A 23,405-nucleotide genomic window follows, 5' to 3' on the forward strand; every position below is an offset into this window, starting at 1 on the left:
CAAGCAATATCATTTGGCGATGAAAACATGCGCATCACTAATACTAAACAATTACTTTTGCTTCCAGATTACTTCTTAGGTATTGATTTAAACGACTATTATCGTACTAATAATCTTTATGTTATAAAAATAAATAAATAAATAAATAAAATAAAAACATAATTTAAATTTTTCTAGAGTGAATTTTAAAAATTCTTTACTTTAAAACAGATAATTCATTAGAGAATCTAAGTAAGTAATTATTTAATATTTTGATTTATATATATATATATATATATATATATATATATATATATATATATAAAATTACATTAAATGATGTTAATAGTATATTTAAATTAATTGAAAGTTTTAATAAATTTTAATAATTTAGTTTTACCTTTTCTTTAATCTCAAAAGAAATGTTTAATGTCATATTTAATAATCAATGTTGTCTGTATTTATTATTAAATATGGAATTCGATATAACGCAATATTAAATATTTCATTTAATTATAATTTAAAAAGTTATTTGAAAGTTTAATATTCTATATAAATTAAAAAATAATTTATTTGAAATTATTTATCATGGAAAATTTTCCATTAAAGATTCTTATACAAATTGAAAATATTCGATTTTTCAAAAAAAAAATCAATAGTTTAAATTTTATAAAATCATTAATCTATTAGGCTAATTAAACGCATTACCTAAAGTATTGGTTATTAACTGTTATAATTTAAAAATATAAATAATAGATTTTACAAATAATTAGAATAAATTTTAAATTTATTAATTTTTTAAGCTAAACTTCATTAAAATATTTTGAATAATTAAAACTTCGGATCATTAATACCTGTATAATTAAATAATATTTATTATATTTATTTTGTTTTAAAACTTAACAAAATTCATTTCAGGAAAACATGAAGATAAAAACTATTAAATTGTAATAATTTTATTATTTAATAAATATTAAATTATATAATTTACGATCAATTCTATTTTAATAAAAAATGTGAATTTTAATGCAAATAAATTAACTATTTTAATTCATAAACATTTTTAAGATGTTTTCGTCCATTTTTGCTTTGCATGTTTAATAACTATTAAAATCAAAAATAAGCATAACATACAGAATTAAGTCAAAGTGTTAACTGTATCCATCTAAAAAATTATAGCTTTATTTTTAGTATTTATAATAATAATTTCTTTAAAAATATGCTTACTTTCTGTTAATATCAATAACTCTTCTGTAAAATTACTAGGCCCCAATTCATTTACTGATGCAATGGATAGTATATATTGTGTATCAGATTTTAGATTTTCAATACGATAAAATAATTTTGATCCATCGACTTCGATATAAGAATGAACATCGGAACCAACTTCAAAATAACGTATCTTATACATCTGTTCCGAACCTCCGTCATATCCAGGTATCCAACTCACCAAAATACTATCAAATGTAGTATTGATTACGCGGAATTCTGTAGGAGTTTCAGGTACATCTGCAAATAAATATTTTATTATTAAATCTTCTTCTATATCAAATAAAGTTTTCTTCTAGACGGTTTTAATTTTAGAAGATATAATTAATTGCATCTTTACAAATAATTTATAAAGTTTCGTCTTAACCGAAGTCCTTAATCAACGTGTTCATGAAGAATTCAAGCTAAGTTAAAAGATAATACCGAAAAGTATTAATATATCTATGTCAAGTTGCAATTGCTAAGAATTCTAATGAAAGATTTATTAATGAAGAGAATCTAATTCTACTTAAATTCGAAACACTAATGTTGTTTAATTATACCATATATTTAAATTTGAATAAATATATTAAATCTTCATTAATATGATAAATTACTTATCATTATCACATCAAATATTTATATTTCAGTACATATTAGATGTAAAATTGTAAACTGCTGTACAGAATATGGAAATGCGAGGTTTCAAATTTCACTTACCTTTCTTGAGCAATTCAAAAATGACTGATTCGTATCCAATTTGATTCTTTGCTACACATTCGTAGGAACCTAGGTCTTTCGGTTCAATGTCTTTGACAAACAGTGTGCTTTCATATAATTTATCTGTTAATTCTTTTAATCTGATTGCGTATTTTGATGAATCGCCCCTTATTTCCATATAATGAGTTTTAAAATTCCATTCAAATTCTATTTTCGGATATCCTTCTGCTAGACATAATAATCTGGAAGTATCTCCTAACTCGCTTGCAACTTTCTGCACCAATATTTCTTGATGAATCACTGGCCTGTCTAAGGCACGCAACCAAAAAATAAAAAAGTTTGAGTAAAATAAACATTTATTACCGAATGACATCATCTTATATTATAATTAATTTTCAGTCAACCAATTAAAATATTTTAGTAAATTAAACTAACTTGTAAGAAACTGAAATAGTAAGCTCTTTTGTTTCACAATATCAAGAAACCAAATAATATCCAAAATGCGTGATGTAAATATGAAAAACAAGATTACCCAAAGACTTCAGATACTATACAATAAGAGAGGTCTTAGTTTCAGGTAGTAATGTCTCTAAAATATGAGTTTGGTTCTCTCTATATGATGGAATATGAAAATATATATATACAACTGTATAGAAATGTTTTACAATGAAATGCGAAGTATTGTGACCATTCATGAAGACAGAATAAATGCATCCATTAATTAGGACTTAAAATTGTAACAAATTGGTAAGCACTCGATTCCATCGGAAGCCAAACATGAGTTTTAATTTTTTTTTTTTTATTTATTGGTTTTGCACATTCAACATTATTTGGTTTCTTAAAATACTTCTTCTGTCCCTGAATTTTTAAAATTTGCTACTATTTTAAACACTGTAAATATTTTAAATACGATACAAACTTTATGCAGATTTTCTTATATATTTTCTAGATTGCATAAAACTGCAAGAAGATATTCAAGAAAGATGGGCAATGAAAATTTTTGAAATATTGTAGTTTATTCTATGATTTATAAAAGTTATTCGATAACATCATTTATTCTTTAATATTACAAAAACTTGAACATAAATGTAAAAAACAAAAATGATGCATACACTTTATCACAAGATAGGAAGACAAGGAGGATGCGCCACCAATACCATTGTCCGCAATACAATCATATTGTCCAGCATCATCTTTATTGACGTTGATGATGGTTAGATATGACTTGCGACTGCTTATCATGTGATGGACTACAGAGGTATCTGTTCCTTTTTTCTTCCAAGTGATTACGGAATCAGGTAAAGGATTTCCGTCAACTGTACATTCTAGATAAGCGTCTTTTCCTTCCTTTATCTCTAGATACTCTGTTATATTGGTAACAGTTGCAGGATCTAAAAAATCCGTAAAAAGCGGAATATTTTTAAAACTCTTTAAAACCGAATTTATTTATAAATAGAAAAAGAAATCTCAAAGATATATAATCCAAAAATAGAATATGCCGAAAAAGTTATAAAAAAATTGATATTTTATTGTTTATAAGATAAACTATAAAGAATTTTTAAGATAAATTCATTAAATTTAAAGTAGTACTTTAAAAAAAAAATCTTACAAAGGACATTTAACACTACTGATGCATTTGCCGTTCCTTCTTCATTTTCTGCCTCGCATATATAAGTACCAGCATCGTATCTCGTTACAAGATTGATTTCAAGAACAGGACCATCAGTTGTTATTGTGGGTCGAGATCTCCTAACGTCATCTGTCGATCTATCTCTATTAGGTTTACTAGGAACTAAATTATCTTCTTTTGACCAAGTAAACCATGCTACTTCAGGATTTCCTTCTACATACAAAGTTACTTGAGTCGAATCTCCTTCCACAATATCAATAACCTTAGTCGCTTCTGAAAATCTAGGTTTATCTGAAAGCCATCAAAATTGAAAAACTATATTAAATAAATTTCAATTGAAGAGATAAAAAAATAAATTTTTACCAAAAAATTTTTATCGATTGGTATATTTTATAAAATAAGAAAAAAATTTAAATAAAATTTATATTACATATTATTAATTTAAAAAGTTATTTGCTTCCCTTTTGTATTGTCAAAATAGTTTATCAAGTAAATTTCTTCTTATTATTTATTATTTACTTAAATAAAATTATTACTTAAATAAAAAGATTTATTTTACTTTAATAAAAAATAAAGAATTATTTATAGAATAATTTATAGAAAAAGTTAATGAACTTTTTATCGTGTTTTTAACTGTTAAGTAAAATAAATATTAAAAGTTAAAAATAGGCTTTGATAAAAATTATCTATTTTTTCAATTTTTTATTTCAAATTCACTTTATAATTATTACATTTATACATACATCACTATATATTTTATATAATTTATATTTATCAATAAAAGATGTTTCATATTAGATAATTTTTTCTATTTAAAAGTTTAATAACAATTATAGTTTTAAATTTATATATGTTACTAACTACATTTGATAACGCTTAATACAATTCGCATGTAAGTAATGTGTACAGTACATGTACTCAGTTTCTTTCTTAAGGAAAATAAATAAAATATATTTTGTAATATATTTTCTAACGGAGGCATAATTGTTGATAAATCTACCGAAGATTAACGATGTAACATTCAGAAACAAATTTAGAAAAAAAAATAAATAATAATGATAAATGTGAAAATGCAGAATATCAGAAAGTACTGGTTTTGAAGGTTTCTGAATTCAGTTCAGTGTAGATATTATTGTGTAATATTTAAAAAGGACCTTATTCGGCTTGGATAATTCTAGTTATCTATTATTAAAATCACAAACTGTAGGAAGGAAGATTAACTTTTCTTGCACATTAGAACATTACCCCTTTCTACAGTCTGTCTTCTTAGCCTAAATAAATGTCTTATGAAATATCTTATTTTTTAATACATTTTTATACTAATTATTCCTATACAGTATATTCGTCCGATTAAGCTGAATACATCAATTTCATAGTTAAAAATTTTCTGTTTTAATTTACAACAAAATAATATACTACCGTCTTCTGTGTAATTTTTTTCTTAAATAAAAATTAAATTCAAGTATTCTATTTTTCATTGGAGAATTAAGTTCTGTATTCTTATTTGAGTATTTATATATCTCTATATATTATAAATATAAAAACAAAATTAAATATAAATAGAACCATCACTCTCATACACGGGTTTAGATATTTACATAGTTAAAATGTTATTTACGCCTACTTTCTCAAAGTCAAACCTACAACTATATACAATTAGTTTCTATTAAAAAATGTTTTTTGGGATTAGATATTTTCAACAAAAAACGATTTCTAAAAAATAAAAGACCGTCTCGTGTTGAAAAAAGATGACAAATTTCCTTCAAAATTATAAGTTTATTTTACAACAATAGCTGTTGATTTATGATTGAAAATAAGAATAAAAATGTATTTTAATAAATAAATAATAAAAACGTTGCATAAATAAAAAATAATATCTTAAAAAGTAATCCTGTCTAAAATATAACGGACAGTAAAAAAATTATATTTACAGATTTGTTTGGAAGCATGCACTGTATGGAATCATACTAAACTGCCATATACAAACATAAAACTTTCAAAGCTTATGTGGAGGAGATAGAAATGGAAAAATATTCTTAGAGTTGATACATGAGCCTTTCTTATAGTTAAAAGAAATAATCATTATTTCATATTCATACGATTATATGAGATTATACACTATGAACTTCAAATAACGTTATAGTTAAATTTATTTAAATTCATTTTCCTTAATAATTAATAATTAGTTTGCTTTTCTTAATTGCATACCTATTTAAACAATTAATTTATAAAGAACATTATTCATAAATATTCATTTTTATTTAATATATTCCAAAATTATAATTATTTTTTAAAATTTAAGTTCTTTTAGAAAATTTAATTTAATATTAAAATATTTTCATTTTTGAATAAATATTTATCATACTTTAATAATATATGAAGCAAATAAATACAAGATTGATTCTTTTTGACTTATTTTTATATATATTTTCTTCCATTGTATCTTATCAGATAAAAATCTAAAATAAGATAGTTTGTGATGTGGAAACAAAAGAAGAATTTTTACATCTAGATGGTGATACGTCGATAAATGCAATAAATACATATATAGAAAAAATTGTCCAGATTCGATAAACTTTGCTAAAATTCGACTTATAATTTAATTTTCTGGGTCTAACAAGCGTATAATTTTTCATTTTAATTTTCCTAATTACTATTATCTTTTAGAAAATTAAAATATTTCAGCACTCGCTGTTTTAAACCTTTCATTTTAATTTCTTAAAATTGTTTTTAATAAAATAGCAATTAATACATTTAATTTGCTAACAATTCAATGATAAACACGAATTATTTTACAGATTTATAAATATTTGAGAAAAAATAAATTTTTAAACATATATTATTGAAAATTTAATAGTCTTGTTTAGTGACATTTCTAAACTGCTAATTTTTAATGATAAATCCTGATCCTGAATGAGATTAGTAAGAAAGTTTCTTAATCTATTTGTTATCAGGTAATTTCGAATGCCTTACATAACATGATTACATCTGTACTTCTGCAACAAAAGAAATTATGCGAAGAAACAGAAAACTCAATCAGAGAAAACACGATTGAATCAGACAAGACAAATCATTTCTTTCCACTGCTTAATCTTTTCTTTATAATATGATTTCCTCATTGTTAACTACTTCGGATAATGTCTGTAGACTTACTCTAAATACAAGAAAGGTTTCAAATTTCAATCGATAAATTCTAAAATTATGTTCTCTCTTCAGAAAATTCTCTAAACAACCATAAACGAGATCACTTTAGAGGCTACTTAATTCATTTTATCTAAAATCAGTTTCTGAATTTGATTCTTTCGAAGTTGGCGTACGAAACACGAATTCAAAGATAAGTGTTTTTTTAGTTTTGTATCATTCCTTTTCTCGTTTAGTTATAATTGAATATTTATAGTCACATACTTACAGAGTATACGTAGAACCATTTTATCCTCAATATAGGATAGAAATATATCGTTTCTAGCATGGCATGTAAAGAGAGCGCCATCATCTTCATACTCGACGATAAATGACAGTTCGCTACGCGTGGCTACACCACCATAAGACGCATTGATCGTTTCTTCCGGAAAGTCGCTGATAAGTTCGCTATTTTTCCACCAACTGATTTTTGACGCTGGATTACTGGAGGCTGTAGTGCAAACAACAGTCACCTATAGAATAGTAGTACAATTTTTATACTTTTCTTGTTAGAGATGATAATCAGACAAGAAATGATTTTCTCTCAAGATAAACTTTTTTATATTAAAAAAAATCTAAGATAAATAAATAAATAAATATATATATAATACGATTATCTTATTATTTGTAAACTTCGAATATTTTATATTTTATATTTTTTTAATTCTAAACGAAATAATATTTGTTCTGTTATCTCTATATTAATTTGCGTAATTTTATTGCTATTGTTATTTCAAAAGTTGTTTTTGTATATTATTTATAAACTCGTATAGATATTTAATTAATAAAATTTTCAATAAGAAATTTTTAATTTAGTTAACAATATAAATTATTTCTTATGTTAAATTTCCAACTACTCACTGGAAAATTTTCTCTCGGAATCGCAGGCATACAAGCAACAGTTACATTTTCCGGAGGAACTAAAATAAAAAATTAAACTTTTAAATTTCTACATAGCTTATTCGATTTTCAAAATATACTATTTTGCAATCTAAACAAATTAAAAGTACTTTCTAATGGAATATTTATGCATTTCTTGTTAGAGATTACATTAATTAACTTACATGAAATATATAAAAGATAAGTTTAGAAAGAACATTCTAACATTACTGTATTTCGTGAACTTATATCTAATCAATAAATTAAGTCGAATACTTACAGTAAACGGTAATCCTTACAAATGTTTCCAATGGTTTAACAGTTGCAGAGTTTTTTGCTTGACATATATAAATTGCACCATTGTCTTTTGCTTCAGCTCTGAAGACAATTTCACTCGACACTTCATTTCCACTAATAGTCACAAGTGATGTTAGCTATAGATAACATGTATCAAAGTTAACATACGACTTCAAATTATCAGACATTTTTTTATGAATTTACCATTAAATATTACTGATCTAATACTTTACTAAGAAACCGCATTTGATAACGATATCTTATAGTACCTCGTTGTTTCCACGAAACCAAGCTAGACTGGCAATGGGGTTTCCTCCAGTGCAAACACATATTAATTTCTGTATCTGACCCTCTTTCAATGGTGTATCTTCTTCGTATCCTTGAATTATAGGAGGATTGGGAGGATCTGTTGGGAATAACTGATAATATATCAGTCATGCGGAGTTTCGTTTATTTGATGATATGATTTAATACAGAAGAAAAGGTTCACTTACTTACACTTCACAGTGACTGAATGTGTTTTGACAATAGGTGCTTTTAGAGGCAGTCCGACGCCATAACATGCAAATGTTTTGACATTAGGATCCTATAAAAGTCGTGTGACTTACGTAAGAAATTATAAATTTAGAAATGTTATTAAATAATTCTTCCATTCCATTTAATAAACTAGATATTAAGAATCCTGCCTTCTGAATACATAATCTAAAATCCACCATCAATTTGGTTTCATCATTGAAAATTACTTTTAGAAAGTTCGGATGATCATTGAAGAATCATTATCGCTCGCTTTAAACTAAATTTTAAGGAATAAATATTTTTTAAAAATCCCCAGATGGTAGATTCGATTTTAAATGATAAAGAGTTCATACGATTAATTTTAAATATTAAAGTATTTTGAAATACCTAATAGTAAAATATAGTTAACATTAAAATTATATTTTATTTCAGCATGATTATTTATTGAGTAAATAATAATGCTGAAATTAAACATGTAACATAAATAAGCGATATATTGTTTTGTTCACAAGATTTATCCCAAAATAATAAATAAAACGGTATATATAAAAATTAATTCTCTTTAAAATAATATAATATTTAAGTTTAATAGTAAAAAGATATATAAATTATTCAACATAAATATAGTTGTTACTTTCGTAACAAATAAATATTATCCAAAATAAAAAATTTCTGTCTATAAGTTATAAACAGTTTTAAAAAACAAAATTTCCTTGGATGTAGATCAAGTGTGTTTTGAATACGTTAAAACTAGAATTATGATTAATTCACATTAGGATCATTTAATTTTTATCCTTGAACATTTAATTATGCAATGTGTATATGATAAATAATTGTGTATGCGGTGGCTTGAAATAAATAAGCTAAGTTAATTATGCACTCTGGTGAATAAACTATACAAAATTTAAGCAAGAGAATAAAAGTCAGTGCATTATATAATGCATTCATGAAAGATAACGCAAAAATGTACTCCGTACCAATGTTATTTTATATAATCGATAGTAATTGATTTGTGGATTAGATGAATTTTTCATTAGAAAAAACATACTTTGCATGAGGTTTTGATAATGGATATAAATTAATATTAGTATTTTATTATTTAAAAAATACTACAATTTATATTGTTACATGTGTATTTTGTAAATCTTCTTTATAAAATAATAATGCGTTAATTTCATCCGTGTACTTAACTGTAATAAATATATTACATTAATATTTATCAAAAAACATAAGAAATAACATATATTTTAATATAAAAAAATATAAAAATAATCATTTATAAATTTCCAAAAATTTCAATTTCCGAATGCACATCCATTTTCAATAACATTAGTATTATGTTTATAAATTTATAATAAAAATGAGTATGCTATTGCATTCCGTTCATGTTGAATTTACGATGTCTGAGGCGACAAGGTTTTCCAACAATAAATCAATATGACAGTTATAGTGTCATATATCGATATTTTTACTTTCATTTTCCTAAAAACATTATCGAATACGTTCAAATTCATGTTGATCACTAATAGGGTTCAAAATAATTTATTGTTCCTAAACATATTAAATAACAATGACTGGAGTTTAGCAAATAATTTTGGTCATAGAATTGCTCTATGTAGACTAATATTTTATGCAGCATTTTGATAAACTTTAATGGCTATCCTTGGATTTAATATGAACATTACGACATAATTCTTTCAAAGTAACATAAAGTAGAGATATTATTTGTAAAATTCCCATAAAAATTCAATAAACGAAAAGAATCATTTCCATTTGTCACCTTGGATAAAATAAAAATAACTTTTCTGCTACAATTGTCCTACTACATCCTTGGAACACTAAATTGTACTTGCTTCTAAATATAACTTTATTGATTTTTAAGAAAATTTTATTCTATAAGATATATATGGGAATAAGAAGAGGCAATTTAATTATGTAATTTAAAGATGAAAAAAATTTAATATAATATTTACATAAAAATATATATTCTTTTGTAATAATTTTGTTTTTATATTAATTAAATAGCATCTCTTATATACGTAAATATATTTGAATATCTTAAAAGCTTATACTTAGAAAAGGTTATATATATTTAAATATATATTTGAAAATATGTATATCATCTCAATATAACAGAATATAATATACATTTTTGTAAATATTATTAAAATTTTTTTTATTTTTAATAATATTTCATATTATATATATATAATATGAAATATAATATATATATATATATATATTGAATATTATTATATATTTATAAATATTGAATTATATATATATATAATTCAATATTCCCATATTAAATTAAAATTCTTACATATAACACAATTCAATGTATCTGAGTTGATGTTATCTTTCGTAAAGCAAAAATATATTTACAAATAATGGAAAAAATAAGCATACATTGTAATATTTTGAGTTAATTTTTTATTAGAAAATAAATTAATTATCAATGTAGCTACAGTTCTGTTTTATTATTATTTATATTAAAACTTGTTAAAATAATTTAATATTCTACTATTTAAAACTTAGTTTTTTAATACACTTTATTAATATCAAAGCAATTTATATTTCTCAAAAAAATTAAAATTAAATGTTTCAGAATAACAAAAATAAAGACATAAATATTTTAAATCTTTTTTTTATTTATGTGATTTGTTGATTGCATGAAACTTAAATGAATTTATTCAAATGAAGCGTTGCAACTTCTCTAAAAATGTTTCATAAAATCTACACGTTATTTAATTATATTGTGTCGAGCCTAAACATTATCGATTGAATTAATTCAATTATCTTATCGACAAGACGTTACAAGTGCTATTATTGCTTTAAATAAGGTAACTACACATTAAATTCTACGAAACAATATTGACGATTACCAGAAGGTAAAAAAAAATTATAAAAAATGTATCCAAACCTTTAATATAAAATTTAATTTCTTTCAAGCTCGAACTGAATGTAAATTAAAAATATTAAATTTTCTTTTTGTAAATAGAGTTTTCGGTTATCTTAAAATTTCGAAACTTTATTTTATTTTATTCTCTTGATGAAAAAAATTTCAAAATAATATTCATATGAAAGCCAATAATATTAATATTAATCTTTGTAAATAGAGTTTTCGGTTATTTTAAAATTTCGAAACTTCATTTTATTTTATTTTCTTGAAGAAAAAAATTTCAAAATAATATTCATATGAAAGAAAAAATGCTAAATAAGTTGTACATAGTTTATATATATATACATAATTGTAGTTTTAAATATATTATTATTTTTTATGGAAATAAATTAAAATTTAATATTTCAATTTTTAATTTTTATTCAATTTTAAATAATCAAATAATTATTGTTTATTAAAAATTTTTTCATAAAAATTCAGAGTAAATTTATTGAAACCAGATAACATCCATTAAATGGATGAAAATCGTAACCGTATTGTAAAATTAAAAAAAAAAAAAATCAAAAATCAAAACAAAATAAAAAAAAGAAAAAATTAAATTATTTTTATAAATTTTTGGACACTGGTTGAGTCTACATATTTTTTAAAAAAATAATTTACATAACATAAATAGTAAACCAGCTAAAACATCCCTTCATTCAAATTGTCATATAATATGCAATTCGGAAGGAGTTTTCTTTCCGAATAGCATATTATGTGACTCCTTCCCTAAAAGAAAAATAAACCTCTAACACACCCCTAAAAGAAACATGAATGACCAGGCTAGCTCCTGAGAAATAAAAGAAATTATTTGTGCGTTGTATTTTCGTTTATGAAATTTTTTTGTGAAACATAGTTTTAATTAGTCATGTTTTAATAGAAAAGGTTTTGATTTTACTTGTGTATTGTAATATTTTAAAAGGATTTTTCACGTCTATTATTGGCAAAGGGAGAGGTGCCAATTCCACATCAAAAATAAGCCCGAAATGCATATATTGTAACAATTTGGAAAGAGAGAGTGTTCTATCTGGTTTACAATTGATAGTTTATGTAAATTACGTCAAAATAAATTAAATTATTTTTATTGAATAAATTTTAACGTTTCAGATATATTCAAGATATAACTTCCACAAACTGAATTAAAATTGTTACTGCTAACATTTGAATTATAATAAATTAGCTTATATATTTAAATATGCTTCACTATGCTATATAACCTGTTTATCTTCATTTAATATGAAAGCTATAATCCTTAATTTTATTTTAAAAATTTTGGCATTACAACTTAATTTCAAATCCGTGTACAAAATATATAAATTACTTCCATGATTTAACTAAATTATACTTGATAACATGTGTAAATGCAATTTATAAACATATGAAAAAATAATTCATTTTTTATATATGAAAAATTTGCTTTATAATCTATAAAAATTAATAATATTCATAAACAATAAACTATTGTTATTTAAATTGTAATGTTCTTGAAATATTACTCGAAATTTATATATTGGAATTAAATTTAAAAAATTGTAAAAACAAAATGTATAATTTTCAATAAAAATATTATGAATAAAATCTTTAAAAATATATACAAAAATCTAAAAACGGGGCGAATTGGATAATTTAAAAAAAATTTAAATAATTACTTGATGATCACTCTTTGATAATTCTTATAATTAATTATTAACATTCATTGATAACTATAAAATTATCAAGTATGATGTTTAGTGATGACTGTCTTATTTTTCGTTAATAATAAAATTTAATTTCATTATGTGATATTACAGAAATGTATAAAATATATTCTTAGAAAGATTTCACGTTTTTTATGAATTAGAAAAAAAAAATTGACATCGATCTGTAACTTTATTTTTGTAGATTAAAGAGGATGAAATGTTATTAGTAGGGATTATTTTACTAATAGGCTATTTCTAATCTTGAAGTAACTATCCTTACCAAATTCTTGGTAAAAAAGAAAGTTGATTAGTGTAATAATATAGCTTTTTTATTTTTTAAATTTACTGTCATAAATTATTTATATAATTTAATGTTATGCTATGATGATGATGATGATGATAATAATAATAATAATAATAATATTAATAATAAAAATAAGGAACTTTTATTTGTAAATAAAGAAGAACAATTCTCCAAAACTATTTATGAATTAAAAAAGTAAAATAAATTTTTCAATAAATTATTCAAAGGATATTATTTAAAAAGTATTTCTAATTATTTAAGGGGCTCAATCGCGCATATTTCACAGCTTTCGTATTGTATCACTTCAGAAGTGATAACTATTATTTTTTAATTTCGAGTTATAAATAATTTTAAAAAATTAATTTCTATAGAGGAAAATACAACAATGAAATAGTTTGAGAATTCAGTTTTTTTTATAAAATAGTTTTATTTTTATGACAGACGTGTTAAATTCACCAAATTAATTTCATCTGTATGTATTCTATATATTGTCATTATAATTATTCTGCTTATAAACTTCATTAGTAAAATTATATCGATATTTAATACGATAGTCATCGAGAATCCTAAATGTAGAACTATTGTCCTCAGTTATACGTAGCTGAATGATTATATCTTAGTAGATCTACTGATTATTACAAAATATTACACAGATTATTAATTGTTTTCTATGTAAATTAACGTATAATAGTATAGTATTTTTGTTATTCATTGTGTCATTTAATTTAAAATGTTCATCGTGCTTTCGTCTTTCCTAAATAGAAAAATATTTTGTTATATTGTGCATTGGAAAAAGAAAAAAAAAATATTTTTCTCTTATAATGAGAAATACTGTATATTTACAGAGTACCTATATATTTTTCATACTCCAACAAGTTATAATTAATATAGAAATATTTAAATAAAACAGAAATATCTCATCAAAGTATTAAATAAATAATATATTTAAATTCAGAAGAAAACACAAACCAAAAAATCATAAATACTATTTACACCGGAATGATTATGAGATATCATTAGAAATTTAAATTTACAACTTTAGAAATTTTGAATGTAATTGAAACATTTATTTTTTGAACATAAAAAGTGCAAAACATATGAATTTTGAATATGATTCTGTAACATATTGTAGGTATGTGGAACAAAGGCAAGTTTAAATCTCTGATGATGGGATGTCACGTTCGAAAAATATTCGATATAAACAATCCTTCTGATCCTTGAAGAAGATTTGTTATTTTTCTGAAATATACTATCGGATCGTTATTTCCTACTTCTGAAAATTTAAATTCTATTTTCAAGCTTAGATAAAATTTTACATATGAGAAATCTGCGTGATTTTGTAGCATTATTAATATATAAGATTTAACTCGTATATTGAAAATCAGTAATTAAATATTACAAATAATAATGATGTACGCTTACATATTAGATATTGCATGTATATAATATATAAGCATATATAATCATTATAAATATATAATAAACGTATATGCAGGCATATATGAAATATAAAGAACATTTGTATGAATTATATAATATAAAAAATTAATACTTAATATTGAAATAAAAATATTCTTTTCAGTTCTACTATATTTATTAAATAATAATAAAATTTACTTATAGAGAAAATATGAAGATTAATAATAACAATTAGATGTTTTATAAATTAAAAATTAGTTTATTTATTTTAATAAAAACAAACCAATAAAACTTAAATATTAAATAAAAATATTCTTTTCAGTGCTACGTATTTATTTATCATTATAATAAAGATATATACGATTTTACTTTATCAAATGCTATAGAGAAAATAGGCAAGTTATTCTAATTTAATAACAATTATAGAGTAATGTATGTTATAAATTAAAAATTAGTTATTCACTCTCTAGATATTTATTATAATATGGAAAAATTACTCATAATATATAAACAATTATGAGAGTGAGTTAAACTTATATTGATAAGTATCGTGTTAATTTAAGAAAATTACATATAAAGTATCGTGAGAGACTATATAGTTAATAATTAAAATGCGTTTGAAGTACACAAATATAATAGTATTATTAATTTGGCTTATATCAAATTAAATATTCATATCTTGTATGCATGCAAATTAGTATAGGTAAATTGAAAAATAGCTACGATCACGAAGTGAAATGATTAGTCTCGTTCAAGAGCGTAGATTAAGCGTCATATATCAATGTTTGCGTAATTGGATATATTATTGAACTATTCCCTAGCACAAAGTGCTCTCAAACGAAAAAAGCTGAAAGTACAAACTAGTATTATATATCATGTGAGTATGAAAACATGTTTGTGTAAATGGAAAATTACACCAGTAAATGTTATTTACCTTAATGTCTTCGAACCGTTACTATTATTGCAATCGAATCTATTCACTCACGAAGTAAAATCCTCCAAGAGTAAATTTTTACCATGTAGCGCTATATATATATATAACAATGTTACAGTGTATACTCAAAATTATCTTCTTATATATTTCATTGTAATTACAGTTAAGTCCATACAGACTCTCTCGACTTTTAATGAAGCTTTAGGCTGAGAACTTCTCCACCATATTAATAATCATCTTCGCGCGAACCTCAATCTTTAGAGTAATTACCCAAAGGATCATCTCTTGTTGCTATTTGGTGGTAGATTTTTGCAAAATAGTAGGCATCACTCTTATGGATCTCATATAGAAATCGATTGACAATATAGTACGATATAATTGTACTAATCAGCGCGAGTGAGGCTTTAATTTCTGGTACCTTTTTTGATATACATTCAGTTTTTAGTTCTGCGCCGAGACTATGAAAAAAATGTATAAATATGTGTTGTATTTATATTCATTTTCAATAAACATTGTAAAATGTATAATATTGACATATTTATTTTGTTTACTGTCATATTTTTGTCTATAAATTTCATATATACTGTTTTTAAATAAAACGTACATGCAAATTCCGTACAGTAAAAAACTTTCAACTTGGATAGGACGAGTACGCCAATATGTATGCCACTATTGTGGTGTCCACTATTAGATAGTTCTAGCGAGCGAAGAGTAAAATCACAACTCTTGTATATCGTACCGCTTGCACTTAGTTTATTATGCGTATAGTATATAGTTGACTCTAACTTAATATTATAACACACTACATTTCTTTAATGAAATAAAAGTTTTATTTGATACTCAATATTACTTCGTCATTCCAAGTACCATCAATAAGTTTTCGGTATGAGCGATGCGGTTTCAATACACTCCATACAGTGTGATAAATACAAAAAAACACAATCATCAATGTATAGATATATATATCCAATAGCAACTATTGAAAATATCACGTCATACATCTCTCATCTTATATATCTCCGATTGGAATTTATATCGAGAACAAATATTATTTCGTATTCCTGGAGGAGTAGACATTTAAAATAATAAAACAGTTCATAAAAGTAATCAGATAAATTAATTTAGCATAAGATGTATACAAGATTATATATTGAAATTTAATTTAATTACGTAATATTTAAAAATAAGAATATCTATATACATTTAAGAAACTCTCAAACCTTACGTACCTACGTGTAGGTATATCGTTTCTCATTTGGATTTTTTTTTTAATATACAAAAAAAGTTAAGTTATTCTTGCATGAGTAGAATGCAAAGTTTCTTTCTATCGAGTCTTGTAATTACTAATCCCTAGGTACTAACTTCTCAATAACATAAATTAGTTAAATAGAAGATATAAAGATTTATCGCACTCAAGTGTGTGTATCTCTTTTTATCTGCTTTCTCTTTCTTAATATCGTAAATAGTTTGTGCACTGTAGTGTCTGCCTACGAATACAAAGTGCTGCATACACAGATACATCACATTCCAGCGTGCGCGATCTCATTTAATAATATTCGCATATTTAGTTTGCGTTATATTTAATATCAAAAATTTTACAGCGAACGTAATCTTATAACTTTGAATTTCGAAGTTCAGAAACTTCCTCTCTCTCGGGTAAATAAAAGCTTCTCACAATACAATAATGTCTATAAATGGGTGAGAATTATTAAATATGTAAATTGAGTAGCTGTAGTCCACGCGTATATATTTAAATTTTCAAATTTCTTATTTATAAGTTTTATTTCATGTTCTGTGTTAAATTTCTAGAATAACTGTAAGATGATGAGGCAGAATCACCATTCTCTCTATATAAGCATTGACCTGCAATAGAATTTAAACCGTGATATATATATTAAATGCTCCACAACTATCTTGAGAAGAGAATATATATATTTAGAGTAACTTTAACATTTTAATATGAACTTAAGGTTATAGTTATATAAGTGCGCAATACACTATTAAATAGATAAAAATTATATATAAAAAAGTCTCTATAAAATTATAAAATTGCGATAAGAGAATAGATACACCAATTAAAATAAAATACAACTATGCTTATTATAAAGTTTCAGTTCTCGGTTTATCGTCTGCGCTCTTACAACTTTCGATACATTGCATCCACACAATACTCTCAAAAAACTGACATATATCAAGAATTTATAAAATGAAATAAATAAGAGTAGCCTCCTAACACATGTGAACAATTTCTACGTTGTTATTGCGGTCTTTATTATCTCAATTGTAGTCAATTGATGCAACTGAGAGGTGTTAGACATATCCAAGTTTATAAGACTCATGAGACACGAGACGTGAGAGATAATGCATATATTTCATCACTCTCTTCTTCCACCATCTCGTCGTGTTCACTTTTCCTAGTGAGTACATTGGTACTAAACAATACATTATCACGACATCTTGAGAGGCGGAACTGTTAACAGTATTGCATGAATTTTCATCACATTTATAAAGAAAAGATTAAGCTACAGTATAGTGAGAGAGTAAATAAAGAATCATTTCTCACTGACTTCTTGCTATCTATGTGTCTCAGTATATCCATAAATCGTCGTATTTTACCTTATCTTATTGTGATTAGTAGAACTTACAATTATTTAATTATACTTTAACGTTTTCCCTATGTGCTTCGCACTTTCTGTGTTGTAGAGACGTGAGCATACTACAGATGTAAGTCACTGTTCTTATAGATATGAGCGATTCTTGAAATTATTCGATGCTATGTCCTGGAGTCACAAACCTTTATATTATGAATTGAGAGCATATTCCTCTAGTACACTATCAAAGAAACACAAATAGGAATCAGTTGTAAAATGTTTAATATATACAAATATTTTATAATATTATAAGCATGATTATTTATATAATTTAAATATCAAAAAACTTTAAAACCTGCCACTGAGAACTATCTCATAATACTTTTTTCTCATTGGAGTAGCAATATTTATCTCAATTTGAATCTAAAATTATTTTTTCTCATAAATATTTTATACCAAATCTTGTAAAATAATTATTCGCATCGATCCACATCAATTTTTATATCTTGGATTATTATCACGAGAGGGATTGTTCTATGCGAATACTTAAAACTCTTTAAATTAATTTACCATTCATTTGCAAACTATATATACCTTGTATGACATCCGACATCATTTTATATCTTGGATATCCGGGAATTTCTGGATCAAAACCTTAAAATTACATTCATTAAAGTTATATATCTAGAAATAATTATAACTTACGTAAACACTTTGAATATCATTCTTCAAATGAATTTTGTCGTCGTATTAAATACTGTACTTTGCTAAATTAGTAAATTAAATATTTTTTTGCAAAAATATGTAAGAAGATTAAAATTGTTGGCATTTTAACGTGCTTTTAGCTGTAAAGCTTTCAAAATATTTAAAAATTGTCTGCATTTGTCGTTTCTGTTAAAAATCCTTAATTAAACATGGCTTTTATTTTCAACTTTTATTCATTTTTACGTTAAAATAAAAATAACTAGCATTACAAAAAACAAAAGATTATAATTAGCTACTTTAATTTAAATTTAGTAAACGTAGCTTAATAGAGGCCGATGAATGCCGTGTTAAAATATAGAAGTTCTTACCCATAATCATTTATAAAAGGGGATTAATAGATAGGGATGTAAGTGTCAAATCATATTTAGTAGCTAACACAAGTGTAATCCTGTAGAACATTATCCCATAAATACGGCGATAGAATTGCATTAACGATATTACAAGCTTTAATCAAGTTCTTTGTTTAACTTCATTTCTTAACGGCATTATATATTAATAAGAACGACAATTACTTTGATACATTTGTGAAGTCGAGCGTTGAAATCACTGATTAGTTATTCATAAGACAATATTGCATGTACTCTTTATATAAATTTTAATTACATGTATGTATATATAAAGCTCAATTTCATAATTTTTAGCAAGCATTTGCCTTTGTATAAGTACATGTATAATTATTTCTTTAGAAGTTTATTAAATGAAACAGTCTTGAGTTTATTTTACATTAATAAAGTGATGTAAAATCTTTATGCATTTGTTTTAATTTTTATATTTATTTGTTATTTTCAGTGTAAAATAAAATTTAAAACTTTCTTAAATATATTTGCAAAAAGTATAATTATAAAATTCTAGCACGTATTCTAAAATAATATATTTCTAAAGTAATTTTCTAATATAGATTATTAGTTAAAATATTTAATAAAAATAATCGCGTACAATTACTGGTCATGCTATTAAAAATTATTTAAAGACAATTAAAATATTTTTTATAATATAGTTTTTATATATATATATTTATAAGACTGAACATACATTATGATTTTTTAAATTCTTTAAGAAATACAAGTTAATAAATAAATATACACAAAATTGCACAATATAATACAAATGCACACAAATGTTTAATATGCACACAAATGTTTAATAACAAATAATCTAAATAAATAATTTGTTTTCTGTTTGAAAATCGCAAAACATGTTCCACTCACGGATGATTAAAGTAAGTCATACAAAACTATTTGTTTACTCTGAGATGATGCAATCTTCAGCACTCTGTTTTAACAATTAAATGAATTTCGGGCGTGTTGCCTCTTATCATTCACAATTTTTTTTTACTTTTTTTCATAAAAAATATATAAACAAGTGATGGGGAGCAACATTCCCGAAATAAATATCATATAAATTGTGTGCTGCAAATTAAATTATAAATAAATAAATGAATGATTTTGCATGTCTAAAGTAGATCGTTAAAATGTGCAACATATTTTTATGATTCCTCGACAAAAAAAGCAAAGATAACGTATAAATTTAGTTCAACATAAAAGAAGAACTAAAATAAATAAATTTTATCAACTTATTTTAGATATTTATAAGTATAATATTCAAATAATTTCATGTATATTTGCATTATATTATCAGATATGTTAAGAATTTTGTCCTTTGGCACACTGTATAAATTAGATTAACATAATCTGTATTTGTGTTTACTTATTTCATAAAGTATTCCTTGCAGGGCTGATATCTGTAAACAGATCCAAATTCGCATAAATTTTTATACAAATAATATTATAATCAGTTGTTTTGAAAAAACAATTTAAGTATGAAATAAAAAGACAGTCGCTTCCAAAAAATAATTTTTAGTGGATCACCATTTATTTCCTTACATTGTTCAACTATAAAAACTTTAGGACGACCCGACCTTCCTTTTTAGGCTTCACGGCCGCCCAGGAAACAGTTCTATAAAACACAGGAAAAACTCCAATTAAAATTATAAAAATTTCACAAATATTATTTACATTTTACAGCGCAAATTTACAAGTGGATATAAGGTCCGAAAATCCCGACTGGAAGACATGGATGCAACTCAAGACGTCGTAAGGTCACCAATTCCAATATTTGTGAAATTTTTATAATTTTAATTGGAGTTTTTCCTGTGTTTTATAGAACTGTTTCCTGGGCGGCCGTGAAGCCTAAAAAGGAAGGTCGGGTCGTCCTAAAGTTTTTATTCTTGAACAATGTAAGGAAATAAATGGTGATCCACTAAAAATTATTTTTTGGAAGCGACTGTCTTTTTATTTCATAAAAAATATTTTCATCCAGCGAAATTTTAAAACAATTTAAGTAGTTTTGAAAATTATGTGTAACTAGAGATATATCATTCGTAAACATGAAAATTAATAAATTTTTCATATTTTTATCTTTTAATTGTCATTTTAACATAATATATCAAAAATCTTTTACTCTTTTCACAGCAATCTTTTACTCTTATATGTTTATATATAATTCTAGATTAAAAACTTTAAAAAAATTCAAGTAATCTTAATAAAAAACATAGTTAATATGCAGAATAAATCTACAAATTAAATATATTTTGTAATAGAAAAATTAATTCCAATATAGTAATAAATAAGATACCTATTTATTACTATAATTAATGTAGTTATAACGATCTTGAATCTTGAGCCTAACTCTTTCAAAAGATAATATATTACTAATGAAGCATGTTTACAAAATGAGCTATCACAACGACCATTAAATAAATGTTCAGAAAATTTTCGATAAATTAATGCTAATTTGTAAACATATTTTATCTGAAAATTTTCACAAACACATGTAAATTATACAAGTAATTTCATATAATTTTTTTTAATGATGCCAAAGTGCTTAAAACTCGGTCAAAAGATTATTCCCAATTTCACGATTTTCAACTACAATAAATAAATTTATTTTCATAAAATCATCTGATACGTAACGTATCATATGATTTTGGTTCATCATCCTTCTTTTTATATAATTCTTTCGGTTTATCACCACATCATTCTTTTTTCAATTAACTTCTTCGCATTTATTCTAATTAAAGCATATTCATTTCATTTCTTTGAATATCGTTATTCGAAGTCTAGAACTGCGGCATCATAAACATTTTTAAAGATAAGTACTCTTACTATATGGCAAGCGGACTCAAAAAGATTCGCCATCCTGCAGTGGTATCACATATAATGATAAACATCCTATCATCTGTGACATATCGGGTTTAATATTTTGAATACTTTTACACAATATAAAAGAAATATTTCATTGTATTATAGAAAAACGCATTAAAATGAAAAGAATATAGAAATTTTATATTGGCTTCATTTTAGAAATTATAATAAATATTAAATTATATTTTAAGAATATGCAACATCGTAATTGAAATATGTAATATAACTATGAAACATTGGGAATTTATTATTATTATTATTATCCGAGATTTCAAATATTTAACTATTTTTATTGTTAAATATTTGAGCGAAAAAATATTTAATATTAAAATAATTTAGTTCAAATTATCTCACAATTAATTTAAAATAAAAATTCCTCAACTAGCAAGTATGTATTTAATATATCTTTTGTTAAGTAAAGATTTTGATATATAATTCATTCCAATATATATTCTATACCTTATTTAAAATATTTTTTCTCGCTAATTTTTATGATTTTTTTTTAAATTTTTCTCGATTCTTAAGTGATGGTAATACTTAATAGTTCTTCGTATTCGTTTCTACTAAAAAAAAATTCAACTGCAAAACGTAATAATATTGTCTATCTAACTGTTATAGAGCAGCATAAAGTCGAAAGAAACTGCAAATAAACAATTGAAAGACAATTTTGTTAACACAAAATAAAATCGAGTGGGAAAAGAATGATTTTAGTGAACTACAGTTTTCCATTGAGATTGAAAACTATCAATACATTATTTACCGTTAGACAGCTGCCAACTAACTTACAAAGTTTTTAATCTTTATCCTTTTATTCTTTATATTTTTAAAATCTTCTGTTTTCTACTGGCTGAATGAGTACACAAATTATTTTTCTTTAATGTATTTTTATCTTTATATAATGTATAAATTATCAAACATCAAATTTAGTTCACTTTTAAATTAAAGGAAAAAATTGCCAGCTAAATTTAACAATAAATCGACGAAACATTAACATTATTGATAAACATTTAAGAGATGACAAAAAAATTTATTTTATTTAATAAAACATTCTACATATGTTAAAATCATGTTTTAGCTTAAAATGAATTGAACTGTAAAGTAAATATTATGAAAAAATATT

General features: G+C 23.8%; 2 protein-coding genes across 2 annotated transcripts in view; both read right to left on the minus strand.

Annotated features, from left to right (window-relative positions):
* LOC136979467 (synaptogenesis protein syg-2-like) overlaps nt 1-23,405 on the minus strand; it is a 49,334-nt gene that overhangs the window by 17,459 nt on the left and 8,470 nt on the right. Inside the window, exons 2-10 of the mRNA XM_067275476.1 lie at nt 8,432-8,519; nt 8,203-8,339; nt 7,917-8,070; nt 7,619-7,677; nt 6,987-7,230; nt 3,557-3,868; nt 3,060-3,338; nt 1,948-2,256; nt 1,207-1,488 (exon numbers count right to left, since the gene is read on the minus strand). Of these exons, the coding sequence (XP_067131577.1) occupies nt 1,207-1,488; nt 1,948-2,256; nt 3,060-3,338; nt 3,557-3,868; nt 6,987-7,230; nt 7,619-7,677; nt 7,917-8,070; nt 8,203-8,339; nt 8,432-8,519 (1,864 nt within the window). The remainder of the gene's footprint in view (nt 1-1,206; nt 1,489-1,947; nt 2,257-3,059; nt 3,339-3,556; nt 3,869-6,986; nt 7,231-7,618; nt 7,678-7,916; nt 8,071-8,202; nt 8,340-8,431; nt 8,520-23,405) is intronic.
* The window catches only part of LOC136979549 (synaptogenesis protein syg-2-like), a 145,892-nt gene that overhangs the window by 16,328 nt on the left and 106,159 nt on the right, over nt 1-23,405 (minus strand). The window contains exons 3-11 of the mRNA XM_067275552.1: nt 18,888-18,971; nt 8,203-8,339; nt 7,917-8,070; nt 7,619-7,677; nt 6,987-7,230; nt 3,557-3,868; nt 3,105-3,338; nt 1,948-2,256; nt 1,207-1,488 (exon numbers count right to left, since the gene is read on the minus strand). Coding sequence (XP_067131653.1) covers nt 1,207-1,488; nt 1,948-2,256; nt 3,105-3,338; nt 3,557-3,868; nt 6,987-7,230; nt 7,619-7,677; nt 7,917-8,070; nt 8,203-8,339; nt 18,888-18,971 — 1,815 coding nt within the window. The remainder of the gene's footprint in view (nt 1-1,206; nt 1,489-1,947; nt 2,257-3,104; nt 3,339-3,556; nt 3,869-6,986; nt 7,231-7,618; nt 7,678-7,916; nt 8,071-8,202; nt 8,340-18,887; nt 18,972-23,405) is intronic.

This window comes from Centruroides vittatus, unplaced genomic scaffold (genome assembly GCF_030686945.1).
Source record: "Centruroides vittatus isolate TY-2023 unplaced genomic scaffold, ASM3068694v2 contig_628, whole genome shotgun sequence".
NCBI lineage: Eukaryota > Metazoa > Arthropoda > Arachnida > Scorpiones > Buthidae > Centruroides > Centruroides vittatus.